The 15633-nt window shown below is 42.4% G+C and overlaps 1 protein-coding gene across 1 annotated transcript in view; it reads right to left on the bottom strand.

Moving 5' to 3' along the window:
- nrxn2a (neurexin 2a) overlaps positions 1–15633 on the bottom strand; it is a gene marked incomplete at both ends in the record, with an annotated part of 219172 nt that overhangs the window by 134274 nt on the left and 69265 nt on the right. Inside the window, 3 exon segments of the mRNA XM_080749320.1 lie at positions 2564–2767; positions 5695–6078; positions 9600–10032. Of these exon segments, the coding sequence (XP_080605446.1) occupies positions 2564–2767; positions 5695–6078; positions 9600–10032 (1021 nt within the window).

A 15633-nucleotide genomic window follows, 5' to 3' on the forward strand; every position in this document is an offset into this window, starting at 1 on the left:
TGTCTCGTTTAAAGCCCGACCCGATGCCAGATTTTGCTGTGTCGTGGCATGGATCGCCGCATAATTGCCAAAACCGACGTCGTCAAAAAAGCTAAATAATAGACCGAATTCAAGGTGTGCGCGCTAGGGGAGGGACGATAAGCGATATTATCGTTTATCGTGATAAAAAACACTCGCGATAATGGAATGAATCGTGGAGATTTAATTTATCGTGATAGCGTCCTCCGTCATGCACTGGGATCAATTCACCTTTTAAACCCTCTATAATTGGTAAAAGGTACTTATAATATACGTACTTGATACAGTATTTTTTTCACTCTCTATGAAATCTCTTTGCCAAAAAATAGCCGATCTGCAAGCTCACAACGCGTTGCCTTGCAACGCGTTGTGAGCTTGTAGATCTGCTATTTTTTGGCAAATGTTCCGCCCCAGGATAATGGACGTTGGGGATATTTTGATTATCACGATAATATCGTAAATCGCGATTTCTTTGGTCACAATAATTGTGATATGAAATTTTGATATCGTCCCATCCCTAGTGGGCGCATGTGTGATGGAAAACCGTGTGCACGCAATGTGCACGCCGTTTGCGTATAGCCGCGCGCGTGTATGTGTGTGTGTCTGTGTGTGTGACAGTTCCTCATGGCTGGCTGCCAGTGCTTAATGAAACGGCTGTAAATTGATGGACAGGCCAGTAAGTGAAGAACAGCATGGCGAGCAGCATGTCATCGTCATGGGGAAATGACAGCTCTGGTCTCTGACTGTCTCCTCCTGGAACTGCAGAAGACCAAGCCCTTGAAGGGCTGAAAAGGGTTGAAATGGTCAGACTGGGTCTGAAACCACTGGAGGGAGAACTGATAAGGACAGAGAGAGAGAGAGGGGGGGGGGGGGAGATAGAGAGGGAGAGAGAGAGAGAGAGAGAGAATAGTGGATGAACAAGAGACAGACAGACAAGAGAGACCACAATGATAGCGAGAGGAAGAAAGTGGGAGAGAGAAAAACTGAAATGGCAAGGGAGAGAGTGATAAAAAGACACACACACACACACTCGCACACACACACACACACACACACACACACACACCCACTGATGGACAGCGAGAGTGAGGGATAGATGGAGAGAGAGAGAGAGAGAGAGAGAGAGAGAGAGAGAGAGAGAGAGAGAGAGAGAGAGAGAGAGAGAGAGAGAAGCAGAGAGAGAAAGAGAGAATGTGATGGTATAGTAAAAAGAGGAACAACAGGGGTAGTATGTATGTATGCACATACAGTATACAGTCACCCAAAACTGTGCTTGCCACCATTCAGGCTTTTGGATCATTTTGAAAAAGAAAAGAAAAGAAAAGAAAAGAAAAGAAAAGAAAAGAAAAGAAAAGAAAAGAAAAGAAAAGAAAAAACTACAATGTATTTATTAATTTAGACTTATAATTATTCAAAGTAGTTTGTAGTGTTTTTTTTTTCTCCAAATGTTCAATTTCTCCATTATACGATAAATGCCTATTCATGCACTTTTATGCATTTATGAGCAGAAATAAAATGATGGTTTATTTTTGCAAGAAGACCAATAAATTGGGAGTTATATCACCCATAGAGGAAGCACCTAATCCAAACCAATCTACATACAGCACAGCTGATTATCAAACTAATCTTATGTCATGTCCTAAAATCCCACTGACTGTTCAAGATCACTTAAAATATGGTGTATTTAACTAAATGTTGCAACAATTACATTTGGCAACATCATGGCTTAATGCTTGGTTGACACTTGCATGGAAAACTACAACCTCAAGAATAAATCTGAAGGAACTGGATTAACATACTATATGAAATGTTGAGGTCTGTATTACAAAAGATTAGCACTGCTTTCATTTGCAGATTAACCAGCCAGCTTTCCTTCAAACAGCTGGCAAACAACGAAACAATCTTCACTTGGCTTTTTATGTGCAGGTCGAAGTGGACAGTTGTTAAACAGCCATTGTTTTGTTGTTTGCCTCAGATGGCTTGCTTTTATCTCCCAGTTGAAGTGCCTTTGTATTGATCTGTTGAAATACAGCCCCCCCACAGTCCTCACCGACACACAGCATTGTCTTCATAGCACGACACCCCAAAGTGTTCTTGAAATTGTATTAATTCCACTTAGTTTTTTTTTACAGCTATTAGATGTTTCCATAATTTGCATAATCCTATACTTTCACCTTAAAATGAAATTAAGTTCTTAACAAGAATGAAACACAAGAGAACAAAACGGGATCAAATGAAAGGAGGGGCAGTCCATGTTTTGAGTGACTGTAATTGGGAGGAGTTGGACCGAACCTAGACCATTGCAATAAGAACCGGCTAAACCAACAAGACAAGAGAGACGTCCTGGAGACAACCAAATGTCTGCTCCATCACACGACAGCGCCACGCGGCGAAAAACAGACGACCTACAAACTCATCGGCGCGTCGCATCCCCCGCAACGCGTCGTCGAGTTTGTAGGTCAGCTGCATTTCCGGGGTACGCCGACACCGTCGTGTTGCTGGAACCTGCTGCTGCGGCCCCGGTACGAACGCAGCCAGACATTACCCAGGTTGACGGTGAGCTTCACCCGTCCGCCGTCCAGCTCCAGGCGCAGGGTGTCGGCGGACTCCTGCGAGGTGGTGGCCATCAGGAGCCCGTAGGCCCTCTGGGACATGAAGCGCAGGGACACGTCCTCAGCCTCCATGTGCAGGGTGGCCGGCAGGACCACCTTCAGGTACATGCTGCCGTCGTAGCTCAGCACCGTGCCCTCTGGGGGAGACCAGGCATAGAGGAGAAGGGTTTACCCATTCAGGCCTAGAATTATTGAATGCTTTAACCAGTGGAAAAATAGCAGATATACAAGCTCACAGCGCGGCACCGAGTGCCGCGCTGCGAGCTTGTAGATCTGCTATTTTTGAAAAAGTCGCGGAAATTTGTGCAAATCTTTGAATATGTATTTTCAAAAGCGAACGTTTGTAACTCAAATTTTGCTTCTGGGTGGTCCCTGGAACTATATATTGTGAGATGTGGGGCCGTGGCCAAATAAATATCATTTTGGGGGTCCTTGACATGAAAAGGTTTGAGAACCACTGACATAGTAGTCTCTCAAGAACAGACTAACTGAGCTCCATTTAAGTGAAAAGGACCTTTTCTTTGACGATGGCTGGCCACATTTGCTGAAAAATAGCAGATCTACAAGCTCGCAGCGCGGCACTCGGTGCACCGAGTAGATCTGCTATTTTTCAATAGTTAAAGCATAAAATAATGATACACAATAATGTGTACCCATTCTGAATGGGTTAAGACAGAGGTCTTCAACGTTTTCAGGCCAAGGACCCCTTAGCTAAGAGGAAGATAAAGCAGAGACCCCCCCACTACATATTGTATAAAATTGTGTTGCAGATTTTCATGGACTTGTTTGACAGCACTGTCATCAGTCTAAGTTGGATTCGTGTTAATGCGGTTTTCTCTTTTTCAGACATTTAGCCACTTAAACCGTTGATCGTTTACTTAGTAAATATGACCTTTCACTCTGTACTTGGTCTGCTCTTTTTTTCTCCTCTAAACCAAACTTATTTGCCAAAAATAGCCGATCTACAACTGCGAGGCGTTGAGAGCTTGTAGATCTGCTATTTGTGGCTAAAGTTCTCCTCAGAATAGGGATGTGAGGGTTCAAGTTATTCATTTAAAAGAATGATCCTATCACACATAGATTTGGCGGCCCCCTTGTAGTAACTCTGACTTCCTTTATCCCACGATACCATCTGCTACATGTCTGAACTATACCTAGGTTGGAACATTCCTTGTTAGGGAGATGCTTATGGTCCAAATGGCTAAACAAAGAAATCTTTTTCACAGCTGCCATTTTTACAAAATAACTTTAAGCTATGTTAAGTGTTAACATTTTATAGTGGGGTAAAACGCAGGTGTTAACAATGCTGCTAATTAAAGTTACGCTCCATTCAGGTCAAACAGAGTCAGGGTGCTGCTATTGCACATTTTGGCTCAGTAGAAGGTTTCACTAAATGGAACAGAACTTTAATTAGCATCACCGGTAACATCTGGTACCCGACCGCGAAAAAGGTGTTTTTTGCTAGTTGAAATTCATGGTTTAATATTTCAAAAACACAGTTTATGTTTTCTTCAAAGACATCACCTTTTTTTGAACAACCAAAAAGCACTGAAGATGACTCATGACTTTAAGTAAGTCATTTATATTCCATGCCCGCAATCAGTAGGTGTCAATTTCGTTAACGGTTGGCTATCTCATTTTGGGGATGCAACTCCATTTCAGGCTGCAGTTTTATTCTGCTTGCACCAGAGGGCAGAGAGAGCCTGGAGCATAAAAACAATCTGCCAAGCAGAAGATGATGAAGACAGAGTATAATAATCTTTTCCAATGATTTCTTTTTTCTCTCATATCTCAATACGATGGATTCAACACATCCCTCATGCTATTAGCAGGCAGTGTTTGTTTGCCGCTGTGAGAAAGGGATCCGATTTAAGCTGAGGAGGAATCATGGCATTTCTATTGGCGCAATGATAGGCTCCAGGCTGTAGTTCCACAATTCATCAGTTTATTCAACCACCACCAGCCCGGACGCTGACAGCTCATCAATAAATCACTAAAGGAATGGTCCTGTAATTTAACTTTTAGATGCCTCGTCGTAGAATTCTTCCACTTTCATTGTTATTTGAGGATATATTCCAATCAATCCTAATCGCTGATATATGTGAGCTTTGTGTTTTCCCCACTTCCCCTTTAGTCCAGTAGTTCTCAACATGGTGTGCGGGGACTCGAGGGGGTTTCCAAGGGGTCCCCGTTAAGTCAAGACCCCCACCTGAGGCCGATTCTACAAATGCCTTCTAAACCAGCAGTTATTTAAAGATTTTTCAAAAATGTTCAAAAATAGCAGATGTACAAGCTTGCAGCGTGCCACTAAGTGATGAGCTGTGTGCTTGTATATCTGCTACTTTTGAATATCCAACGCTAACATCTAAAACCAGTAAGACTCCCTAATCGGGAGATGAGCGACCGCCAGGTCGCATACACAAACTTTAGAAGGCAATGGTAGCCAATCAGGAGGGAATATGGGAAATGGGACAGATCCATGTTGATGACATGACTTTAGAGATATTGTGTACCGCTTTGCGTGATTTTAGGGCAAAATCTGTAGGAGAAAATGAGTTTTGCAAGAATCGGCCACATGGTGGCACTAGAAGAGGGCCATGTGAGAAATGAGGGGTGGCGGTTGTGGTTTGGCAGCCAAGGAGTGTGTGCGCAAAGTTTGGCATGGATAGGGGCAACGGTGGCTGAGATATGAGTAGGGCAAAAGTGTGACGTGACGTGTGATGGACAGACTGACAGACAGACTGACTGACAGCCGTTGGAGGTTTTGATGGTAACTGCGAATAACAAAAATGCTTTCCTGGTTTTAATGGGTTAAACACTTATGCCCCATTTCACCTTTTGCCTATTCAATAATAGCCGAGCTTAGTTGCGTTACAATACATCTTGTGAGCTTATAGATCTCCTATTTTTTAAACTTGAAAAATCTTCTCTTGTGGATTTCCCTGCAGGGCACAACATCATTTGGGGGGTCCGTGGGCCAAACACATAACGATTCGGGGGTCCTTGACGTGAAAAATGTTTGAGAACCACTGCTTTAGTCGACACCTTCCGCAGCACCTCTTACCATGTTCACAGCTGGGCCCCAGGAAGCCGGTTCCGGTGCAGTCGCAGATGTGCCTGTTCCAGCCCTCCCTGCACAGCCCGCCGTTGGCGCACGTGTCCCTGGAACAGCGGACGTGGGTCTCCCTGGTGCAGAAGCTGCTCACTCCGGCGGCGCTCTGGACCTCCGCAAGCTTCCACAGGTTGCGGCTCTGCCCGTCGATGAAGAGGTCCCTGACGCAGCCCACGTAGCCCAGGTTGAGAGTGGCCGACCACACCTCCGGCGGCAACGCCAGTCCCAGGTTCTCCTCGGGTAGACCGCCCAGGTACATGTCCCCGTCGAGGTCTAAGATCTCGCTGCCTTCGTTGGCGGTGAAGGGGCTGCTGTGGCTGTTTACGGCGATGAAGCCTGGGGGCGAGGTGGTGGGTTAGCGTTATGAGTCAATGTGATCTCACACTGTATATATATATCGCTTTAGTGTGAGAGTAAACGAGGACAGGTGGCTGTGTGGGTTGTATTAAGCATTCATGGGAGACTGTGTTAACAAAGGGTGAGATTTTGAGGATGCAGGAGATGCTTGTGTCTGCATTGTTTGGTTTTTTTTCGGGAGAGTGTCCACGCAGTCGCAGCCGCTGCCTAGCAACATCAAACCATGACCTTATGAACGGAACGGAGACTGGAAACTAAAACTTTATTTATGTTAAAAAAGTATAAATCTTGCCAGATCTTTGTAACAGTTGCCCTGTGCGTTTCAGCAGTAGACGGAGCAGACATTTTCCCCCCACATGAAGTGGGTGTCTCCGTAATTGGCCACTTGTGTAATAGGTTAAGACAATTTTCAAAATGTCATACACAAGATTACGGTGACTAAAAATAATTCTTGTAATTAAATCTGGCTATGCATGTATGTGTCAAGGCGATTGAAGACAACGCGAGAATAAACCAATGAGCTGGCACAATGATTGCGATTTCACAGCTCAGAACCCCCTCTACTCCAGCAGCCAGTATAGGACCAGAGGGACAAAGGGACACAAAGAACAGTAGGCTTCAAACAAAGCGTAGCAGAAGGCTTTCCCTGGTTGCATTCATATTTTTAGGTGTTTAGCAGATGCTGTTTTCCAGAACAACTTTCAACTTGTGAGTTGTCAGAGTCTGAAAACTCAACACTCCCAACTCATCTCCCAAGAGTCCTTGTTCCTTCTATTTACAGTAGATAAAAGCTAGTTATGTTAAGCATTTTATGCTATATGTTTGTTTACTTGTTCACAGATGCCATGCATGTTATTTAGATAAATGTGTACTGTTTGCTCGAGCTTAGATGCCAAGTACAGTATGTAGTACTGTACTGTAATGTACAGTACAGTACCAGCAATGTTAGTTACATTGTAGCACTTACTTTATTTTTGGCAAACTATCTAATTAGCCGTTTTCCTGTTTTTGGTTGTTTAGGATTCACGCCGCTTACTTGAGTATTGCACTTTCTATGTCGCTCTGGTTAAAAGCATCTGCTAAATGCCTTCATAAGTAACTCTCTCAGTCTCACCACAATAATACATAATAATTACTATAACACCAACATTGCAAGAGAACATAGCCACAGAGGTAAACCTAGAGTGGTTCCTGAAACATGTTCAAGTGTGCCTTGGGATTTTGTGTCAACAATACATTATTCAAAGCGTATTTCATTCTATTTATATGCCGTTTTTATTGGTGATAGAATGCACACAATACTTACGCCTCTATTTCCACCTACTGATGGCCTATATAGTATGCACACCTGACCAACCCAGGCGCATGTGGGCCAGATCGGAAGTCAAGTCAAATTATGCTGTCTTTTATGTTATATTTATTGTTATCCTATTTTTTGTGTTACTACTTATTCTGTACTTCTCTACCCATACCTGTATCTTTGTTTCAACCTTATCTGTCTGTATCTCTGTCTGATTGCAATATACACTGTAAAACTAGACAGTTATGAATTATTTATTTAAATTACTAGCATATGTCAGTACCACAAATGCACACTCATTGCCCAATACAAATTCTATTCCCCATTTCTTTCTTTTTAGTACTTTTCATCAAAACAAACCCAAGGTACTGTGTTGTTCACGCAGAGTTTTCATTGTCAGTGCATCTCTATTCATAGCTTTGTCTCTCTCTTCTCGTACGTGCATGTGCGCGCGCGCACACACACACACACACACACACACACACACACACACACACACACACACACACACACACACACACACACACACACACACACACACACACACACACACACACACACACACACACACACACACACACACACACAGTCTCTCTCTATCATTTAATTACCTCATACTGTATTTATATTTGTGACCAATACGGTACAAATGAGTTTTGTTATTTTAGCAAGTTAATTATCAAGTTTCCAATCAATTTGTCAACCTTTCTTTGCCATACGTAAATACAAAATAAACGTTTACAGAGTGCTAACATGTGTTATAGAGGCTATTTTGACATGAATACAGGTGTGCGTAGACGATTTTCACTTGCCCTTTGGTGTGCCTTGGGCAAAAAGAAAAAAACACTGACCTAGAATGATGATGTAATTCAGAGTCACAGTAAGACAGACAGGCTTACAGGGTTGGAAAAGGTAGAAGAGGGTGGAAGGTGTTTAACGGCTGCAAACTAAAGGGTCAAAAGACTTCTGATTAATTCCGGGACACTTTCCAGTACATTTTCATGGGAGGTTTTGCTTGGTTGGAATGATTACCGTATTATATATTTTTTCAGTAGAAAAATATTCTTATTTATTTTTACTTTTTGGGAGGAAAATAAGCATAAATCTTGGCTCATCATGGTTAACCACTTAAATCCCATATACTCTGTTGTACATAAAATAATAATGAAAATAACCAATCTAAGCTCACAATGCAATGCAATGTGTTGTGAGCTATTAGATCTTCTATTTTTGACGAATGTTTGCCAAATGTTAGTCAATTTAGCCAAATATTCATCCATTTTTGTTAGTTAGCCTAGTATGCCCAGAATAGGGATGCTATAGGGTTCAAGTGGTTAAAATCTCAATGGTTTGATAACAGTTTATTTGTTTGTTCTTTGTTTCGTTTGGTTTGTCCTGATTTGAGCCCTTCGGAAAGGCTGCCTTTGGTTAAGTTGTTGTTAAGTGTCCTTATTTATTTATAGCCTATTTCTGTTCTGTTTCTATTTTGTGTTAGACCATTATTTTCGTTATGTGTTGTTTGTTTCTTTGTTATTCAGCTCTGAGTCAGGCCTGCAGCCTTGCACCGCTTATACTGTAGCTTTCTTACTATTTAAACTATTGTTAAAAAAGAGAAAGGCTTTTGTACCAATTCACTATTTTCTTACCGACCTATTGTAAAATAAAACATCTATTTTTCGCTAACACAGTGTAATAGTGAATATGTCACGGTCTATTTGCCCCTGGAGTCCTAGACCTTTTGTGCCGTTACAGTTGTAAACTCTACACGGTGCATTTGTCGGAGAACTACACTACACTACACTATGTCATATCGTGACTACAATGTCACGATATGACATTTTACATGACGATTAATTGTCACTCAAATAATTGGCGATTAACGATTTAATTGTGTTTTTGTCATTGACAATTACATTTCTGTTTGGCTTTTAGGCATTGAAGTTGCATATGGTAGATATGATACATAACCTAAACACACAAATAAATTACTGACATATTTGACAACTTACTACTTAAAAAATAACATTGATAGTGATGCGACGCGTTGTGAGCTTGTAGATCTGCTATTTCCACTATTTCTGACATTTTTCAACATTCACGATTATGACGATTATGACAAAATAACTGCGATAATGTCAAATAATCACGATTAGACGATTATGTAATAAGTGTGACGGCCCTAACTACACGAGGCTCTTACCTTTGCGTCCCTCCCTCTGGAAGTCCACGTGGCACCACTCGCCGTCGTTCAGCCTCTTGTTGCTGGCCTTCATCTTGAAGCTGCCAGAGCCCATGTCCATGAGCAGGTACAGGAACCCGTCCATCAGCTCCAGAGCAAAGTAGTCGGCCCGGGGCTTCCTGTCCGGGAGCTGCGGGCCCTGCAGTCTGCCCTGGCTGAATAATAGCAGGCCGCTGGGCTCGCTGGTGCGGAAGTCGAAGGATATGGAGCCCGTTCTCTTGACGTTCCACCGGGGCAGCGTCAGGTAGGCGGACGGAGTGTCAAAGGTGACCGGCTCCAGGGCTTCCACGTCCTCGCAGTGGAAGATCAGATCGCCGTGGATACTGACCCTCGGGTCCTGCATGGCGGCCAGATGCGACAGCTCCAGTCTGAACTCATTATTCTTGTAGACCACCTTGAAAGGAGGACAAGAGAGACTTCACACTGAGACGGGCGCTCCGAGGGGGGGGGACTTACCGCAGATTAGAACTGGCCATTTAATGTCTCCGGTTTCTAAACATTGAAAGTGATACACGGCAGTGTTATTTACAAGGCATTTCCCGGGTTTAATCAAGCTTGAGTTCACGGCAGAAATTGCAATGATTCACATGGATTCACTTCGTTGTCATTCAGCGAGCGGAGTCAACCAAGCTGAAGCTGTTGATAAGATAAAGTGAGATGCCCGCCATCCCCACGCTCTGTAAAGGAACATGCAAGTCACATGCACGCTGTGGCCTCACATACAGATAGACGCAGCAGGCAGGCAGGACTGAGCATTTTTCATTTTCACACCACTTGCATTTGGCGACAAGAGACTGACTGACAGACAGATCCAAACCCCAGGGTGTGAACATAACTAGCTGAAAATACACCAAACAACTTCAGTGCAAAGCAAACAAACAGTGCTACATCACAAAGATCCCACAGGAGCAGTGGTAAACAGCAGTATTAAAAGAAAACACAATTGCAAATGCATTCTTTCAATGCATTTACATTTTCAACATTTAGCCTTTTAGCAAACATAGAACAATAATTACAATAATGATAGATTCCTACAGTAGATGACAAACAATACAGAGTACATGGATCATAAGCCATTGAAATACATGTTAAGGGTGCAACAGCTAATCAAAGTAATCGATTTCATCTGGGAAAAAAATCGATTTAAACCCCAAAAAATACTGAAAAAAGGCCATCTACAAGCTCGCTATTTTAACTGCTATTTCTGCTATTTGTGGCACCGGTGTACGACAAAGTCTAAAATAGTGGTCCATCTGACTAATAGTAAAAAAAAATCTATTACATTTTTTTCGAAGTTAATTCATATGTGTAATATGTACATTATGTTAACGTCCCCGGGTACCTGTCCCCGTCCCCATCCCCGCGTCCTCGAGTGAAAACCCTACTAGGCCACTGGGGGCCGGGACGGGATAGACCTATTTTTTCCGACAGCATCCATGGGAAGGAGTTTGCGTTTGCGGTCGTGAGTCCCACCTGGCACATCCAGGGCGTCGACTTGTGCCTCGAAACGAGCCCTTTTTTTCCCGACCTTACTGGTTTCTCAAACATAATGTAACATGTATAGTATAATAAAACCATGCTCTTCGATTATTCCAAAAGTTAATCAATAGCTGCAGCCCTAATTGTACTGTAACATAATTCGGTGCCATTGGAATTTCTTTGCACTACAGACTGTAGGTTAACCCCTTAAGACCTCGGTATATGCTTTGTTGTACGACAAATAGCTAAAATAGACAATCTACAAGCTCACAGCACGTTGATTGTAGCTATTTTTGCTGTCCTTTAACATTTCTTTTTAATTCTTTGGGGCAGTGGTCTTCAACAGGGGGTCCTCAGAGTTACTACAGGGGGAACAGTAAAGTCTTCAGAGATATCCGGGTTCCCTGTCTACACGGATCCAGTGAATCGGATATTTTTCAATCTCTCCACTTATTTATCCGGATTGAAAAATATCCAGATTCACTGCCAAAATATCCAGCTTCGTGTGGCTACAAGCCCCAACAGCACCAAAAAATGTCTAGATTCACAAATATCCAGCTCCGTGTAGCCTTGGCCTAAGTACAAAGTGAAAGGTCAAGTTTTTTAAGTATTGACGGTTCAAGTGGTTAAATATCTGAAAACACAAATTGACATGAATCCGAAAACACACTGATGGAATGTGCTGTCAAACAATGAAACTATATGGAATCATGCTGCTTAATCTCTCTCTCTCAACTAAGGAGTCCTTGGCCTGAAAACGTTGAAGGAGAATTTTGAAAAACGTGGCCTTCACTGCCAGAGTGGAAGTGGTTAACACTTAGTGAGCAGACTGAGTGCGGAGAGACAGGACAGGAGCTATAGAGGGAAGGGGTTAGGGGAGCAGGGGATATGAAGCACTTCCTGAGCTCATTAATTCCAGCATGGTGTTATGTTCATGCATCTTTTTTACGCTTGGCATCTCAATTCTGTTACACGTGCACTGACACCTATTTTAATGGGATTTCCACTCAAATAAAAAGGGAAAGGATTTAGCTCTGCGGTTTCGACATGCTTTTATGTCAGTCATGTGCGAGCTTTACTCAATGAGGCGCCCCGCTCCCACAGGTGAATCTTGTATAAATTTGCCAGCGCAATTTTTAAGGGTAATTTACACTTTGTCGCATGACCCCTTCGACAAGTGCCGCTCGAAGCGAATGACATTTTCAACAGCAAAGTGCCGCTCTGTACTTTCCACTCAACAGCAACAACAAAAAAGGTTGCAAATGTCGCGTTGCCACTTTTTCCCCCTCGTACAAGGACCTATATTGTGCTTTTGAAATGTGGGATGTTTTCATTATAATTCTCCAGGGCAAACATGTAGGAAGATGCTGCTAGGGGTCCCAGGGTGACATAAGCTATGGTGTGTAAAGTATTTTTGTTAATTAAGCACCAGAGGTCCAGAGGACTACGTTTATCACGGGGGAGCCACAAATCCCACGCAAAACTCTCGTCTAAAATGTCTGTCTTTACACTCATTACGTTGTTGCTTCGTGCAGGTTTCACAGAAAACTGATCACCTCTGGGAGGCACTTCCCATTCACCATTTGCCAACATTCAAACAGGAAATCTACTCTATCTGACAACATCACATGAAAAGCATCCAACGCCGGGATTTATCAACCCAGAGAGGATTTACGCTAGGTGCCACATACTGTAGTAAAAAGATGAATAACCACTCGCTCAGCTCCATATAGATGATTTATTCACCTCACCAACGTTTGCTGTGCTTTCCATCAAAACTCTTTGACAAAGGACAGGTTTGGCCAAAACGCTGCTGACATGAATAAATCATTCATTCAGCAGAGTGTGATTATTTGTCTTTTCCTTTATTGGTACTCACAACATAACAGCACCTGTATTAGATGCGTATGTGCTTTTATCACGTCAGCTATATGCAACAGGCACATCTAGAGTATAAATGAACACATTCATATGTCTACCTGTTTAAGAAAGGTAAGGGAGTATTTTCTGATTTTTACAGCTTCAGAAAGCTGGTGACTGCTCAGACGGCTATCATGAGCACATGGGGCGGGGAGCTGTTAGGAGTTAACCCTGTAAGACCACTGTTGTAATATTACAACATTTGTATTTTATCCAAAAAAAGGTTTAAATCCCCCTACCACCTAAACATCACCATTGGATCCTATTGTTTAGTATTACAATGCCATTGGCCACGATATTTGCATATGAATACCCCCCACAGAGGCTGACGTTCACACAACTTCAAGATCTCTGAGTCCAGAGTCTGGACGAACAACATCTCACTTTTTCACTGAAGCTATTCCTCACAAAAACATAAGTAAAATGCCTGTAATATTATTATTATTTTTTTGGTGATCATTAATTAGAATGTCTAGAACATGTACATATGTTATTATTGTGAAACATATCCCCCATAATATAAATTAGAGCATGATTTATGATTTATGATTTAGGCTATAAAACCTTACAAAAACATATATTTTTTAAAAACATTACATTTTCCTCTGATTAGGACTCCTACAACACCATCTGATTTTTTTTCCCCTAAGTATTTCTATTTTTGGGTTTTACAGGGTTAAATGCCTTGCTCTGGGACACTTTGACTGGGTGAGCAGGCCAAGGGTCGAACCGGTGGCTACCTTCTGATTCCCAGATGGTCTTTTTACTACAAAGCTAAGGTCCTTTAAATCCGTAAGTAAATAATAATTTAGTGGTCTTCAGCCTCCTCCCAAGCGTGTGTGCTGAACAAGACCACCTTGAACCTTGTCTCTTATAAAAGTATCCAATGCATGGCCAGTGTAATAATGCGTCAATGTACTGTATTTAAAAGGAGTATAGCACCATCACTCATCTTTTTTTTTCTTTCTCTCTGATCACGTTCAGTTTTTAGCTGGCATATAAACGCTTGCCATTCAGGTCATTAACTACTGTGGTGCCTTTGTATTTACGACGATCACGGGCGAACAAAGTTAATACAAAAACATATTTTTAAGTACCCTGACATTGATACATTGCAATTGAAACAATGCCGAGTTTACAACAGCCCATCACTACAAAATGTAAGCCAAGTCAGAGACGTGTGTCACCAGCACTTCTGCTACTGGCACGGTAAAAACCAGACCCCATTCTTTTCACTGTTGCAGAAAAGACAAGAGAACACTGTCCTACTTTCCCCTCTGGCAATACAAGTCTAAGAATATTTAAAATAACATGGACTAGAAGAGACACATGCTCAACCTGTCAACGTCATCTCACACATGAATTAAGTTTGTTTTATACATAGTTTTGCGCCGCACTGAAAATAGCTGATCACAATATGTCACAATGGGACATATTGTGATCTTGCAGGACACCTTTATATTAAGTATAAATAAGGCTTTACAGGCATATGCAACGTAGATGGTGGTTACTAGGTGCTGCCGAGCTTGGGTTTCCAGGCATCAGAAAACCATAAAGTTACTCTTGTGGGCAGTTGACTGACTTTTATAGTTTAGTTGTTTAGTGCTTTTGTTTTTAAATTCAGAAAGCTGAGAGGGAGGCAATGTGTGGGAGACACAGGAGGAGGCCTCTGGCGGATTTAAATTCTAGGTCACAATAGATAAATATGACTCTACAGGAACAGGGACGGACCATAGTCACCATACTATAAGTCCCTACAGTACAGTATATTGAATATTACAGATTTGCTCAACTTATTAGGGGGAGTTTCCCAACATTAAGCAGAGGTAACCTATTTCAGTCCTCTACCTAACTGATACTACTTTTATATACTGGCATATACTACTTGTGCACTTAGTAGTGTACATGTTCTACTGATATACTACTTGTGCACTTGTATTCTACAGTACAGTATGTCTATATATCTTTATGGAGGACTTGAAGTTAACAATGGATCTAATCAACTTATGATTTGCAGGTAACACATTTAAAACCATTCGTACACTCTGGCTTCAAACACTGGCAATGAATATGGGACCCAGTGCCTCCCTGCTTGGCTCTTAGCATCAAGGGTTGGATTGGGGGTCCCTGTGACTTTCTAGCGTAGTAGCATCATGTCCAGGGGGTGCACTTGTACATCATGTGACATACTCTGGGGCAGCTATAGCTGAATGGTTAGTGACAGTGTGACACCGGAGGTCCCGGAAGTCCCGGAGGTCCCAGGTACAATTCCAGCTCTCAACAATGTGTCGAAGTGTCCATGAGCAAGACACCTAACCCCTAACCCCCCGGCGCTCCTCTGTGGGCAGCACTCAGCTTGGTGAAGCTGAAAAGTGAAGTTCCCCCGTGGGATAGGTATAAAAAGGAAATACTAGCATCATGTCCAGGAGGTGTACTTGTATACTATCAAGCTGCCACACACAACAGAAAAAGGAGATAGGCTCCTGACCTATGGGCCACATGGCCCGGAAACATTGCCAAGACTACTTACTTACGACTACTTTCTTACGTATTCTACATTATATTGTCTTGACTACACTGCATAATCCCCTCCATG

The sequence above is a fragment of the Nannobrachium achirus genome (assembly GCF_963921795.1).
Source record: "Nannobrachium achirus genome assembly, chromosome: 19".
Classification (NCBI taxonomy): domain Eukaryota; kingdom Metazoa; phylum Chordata; class Actinopteri; order Myctophiformes; family Myctophidae; genus Nannobrachium; species Nannobrachium achirus.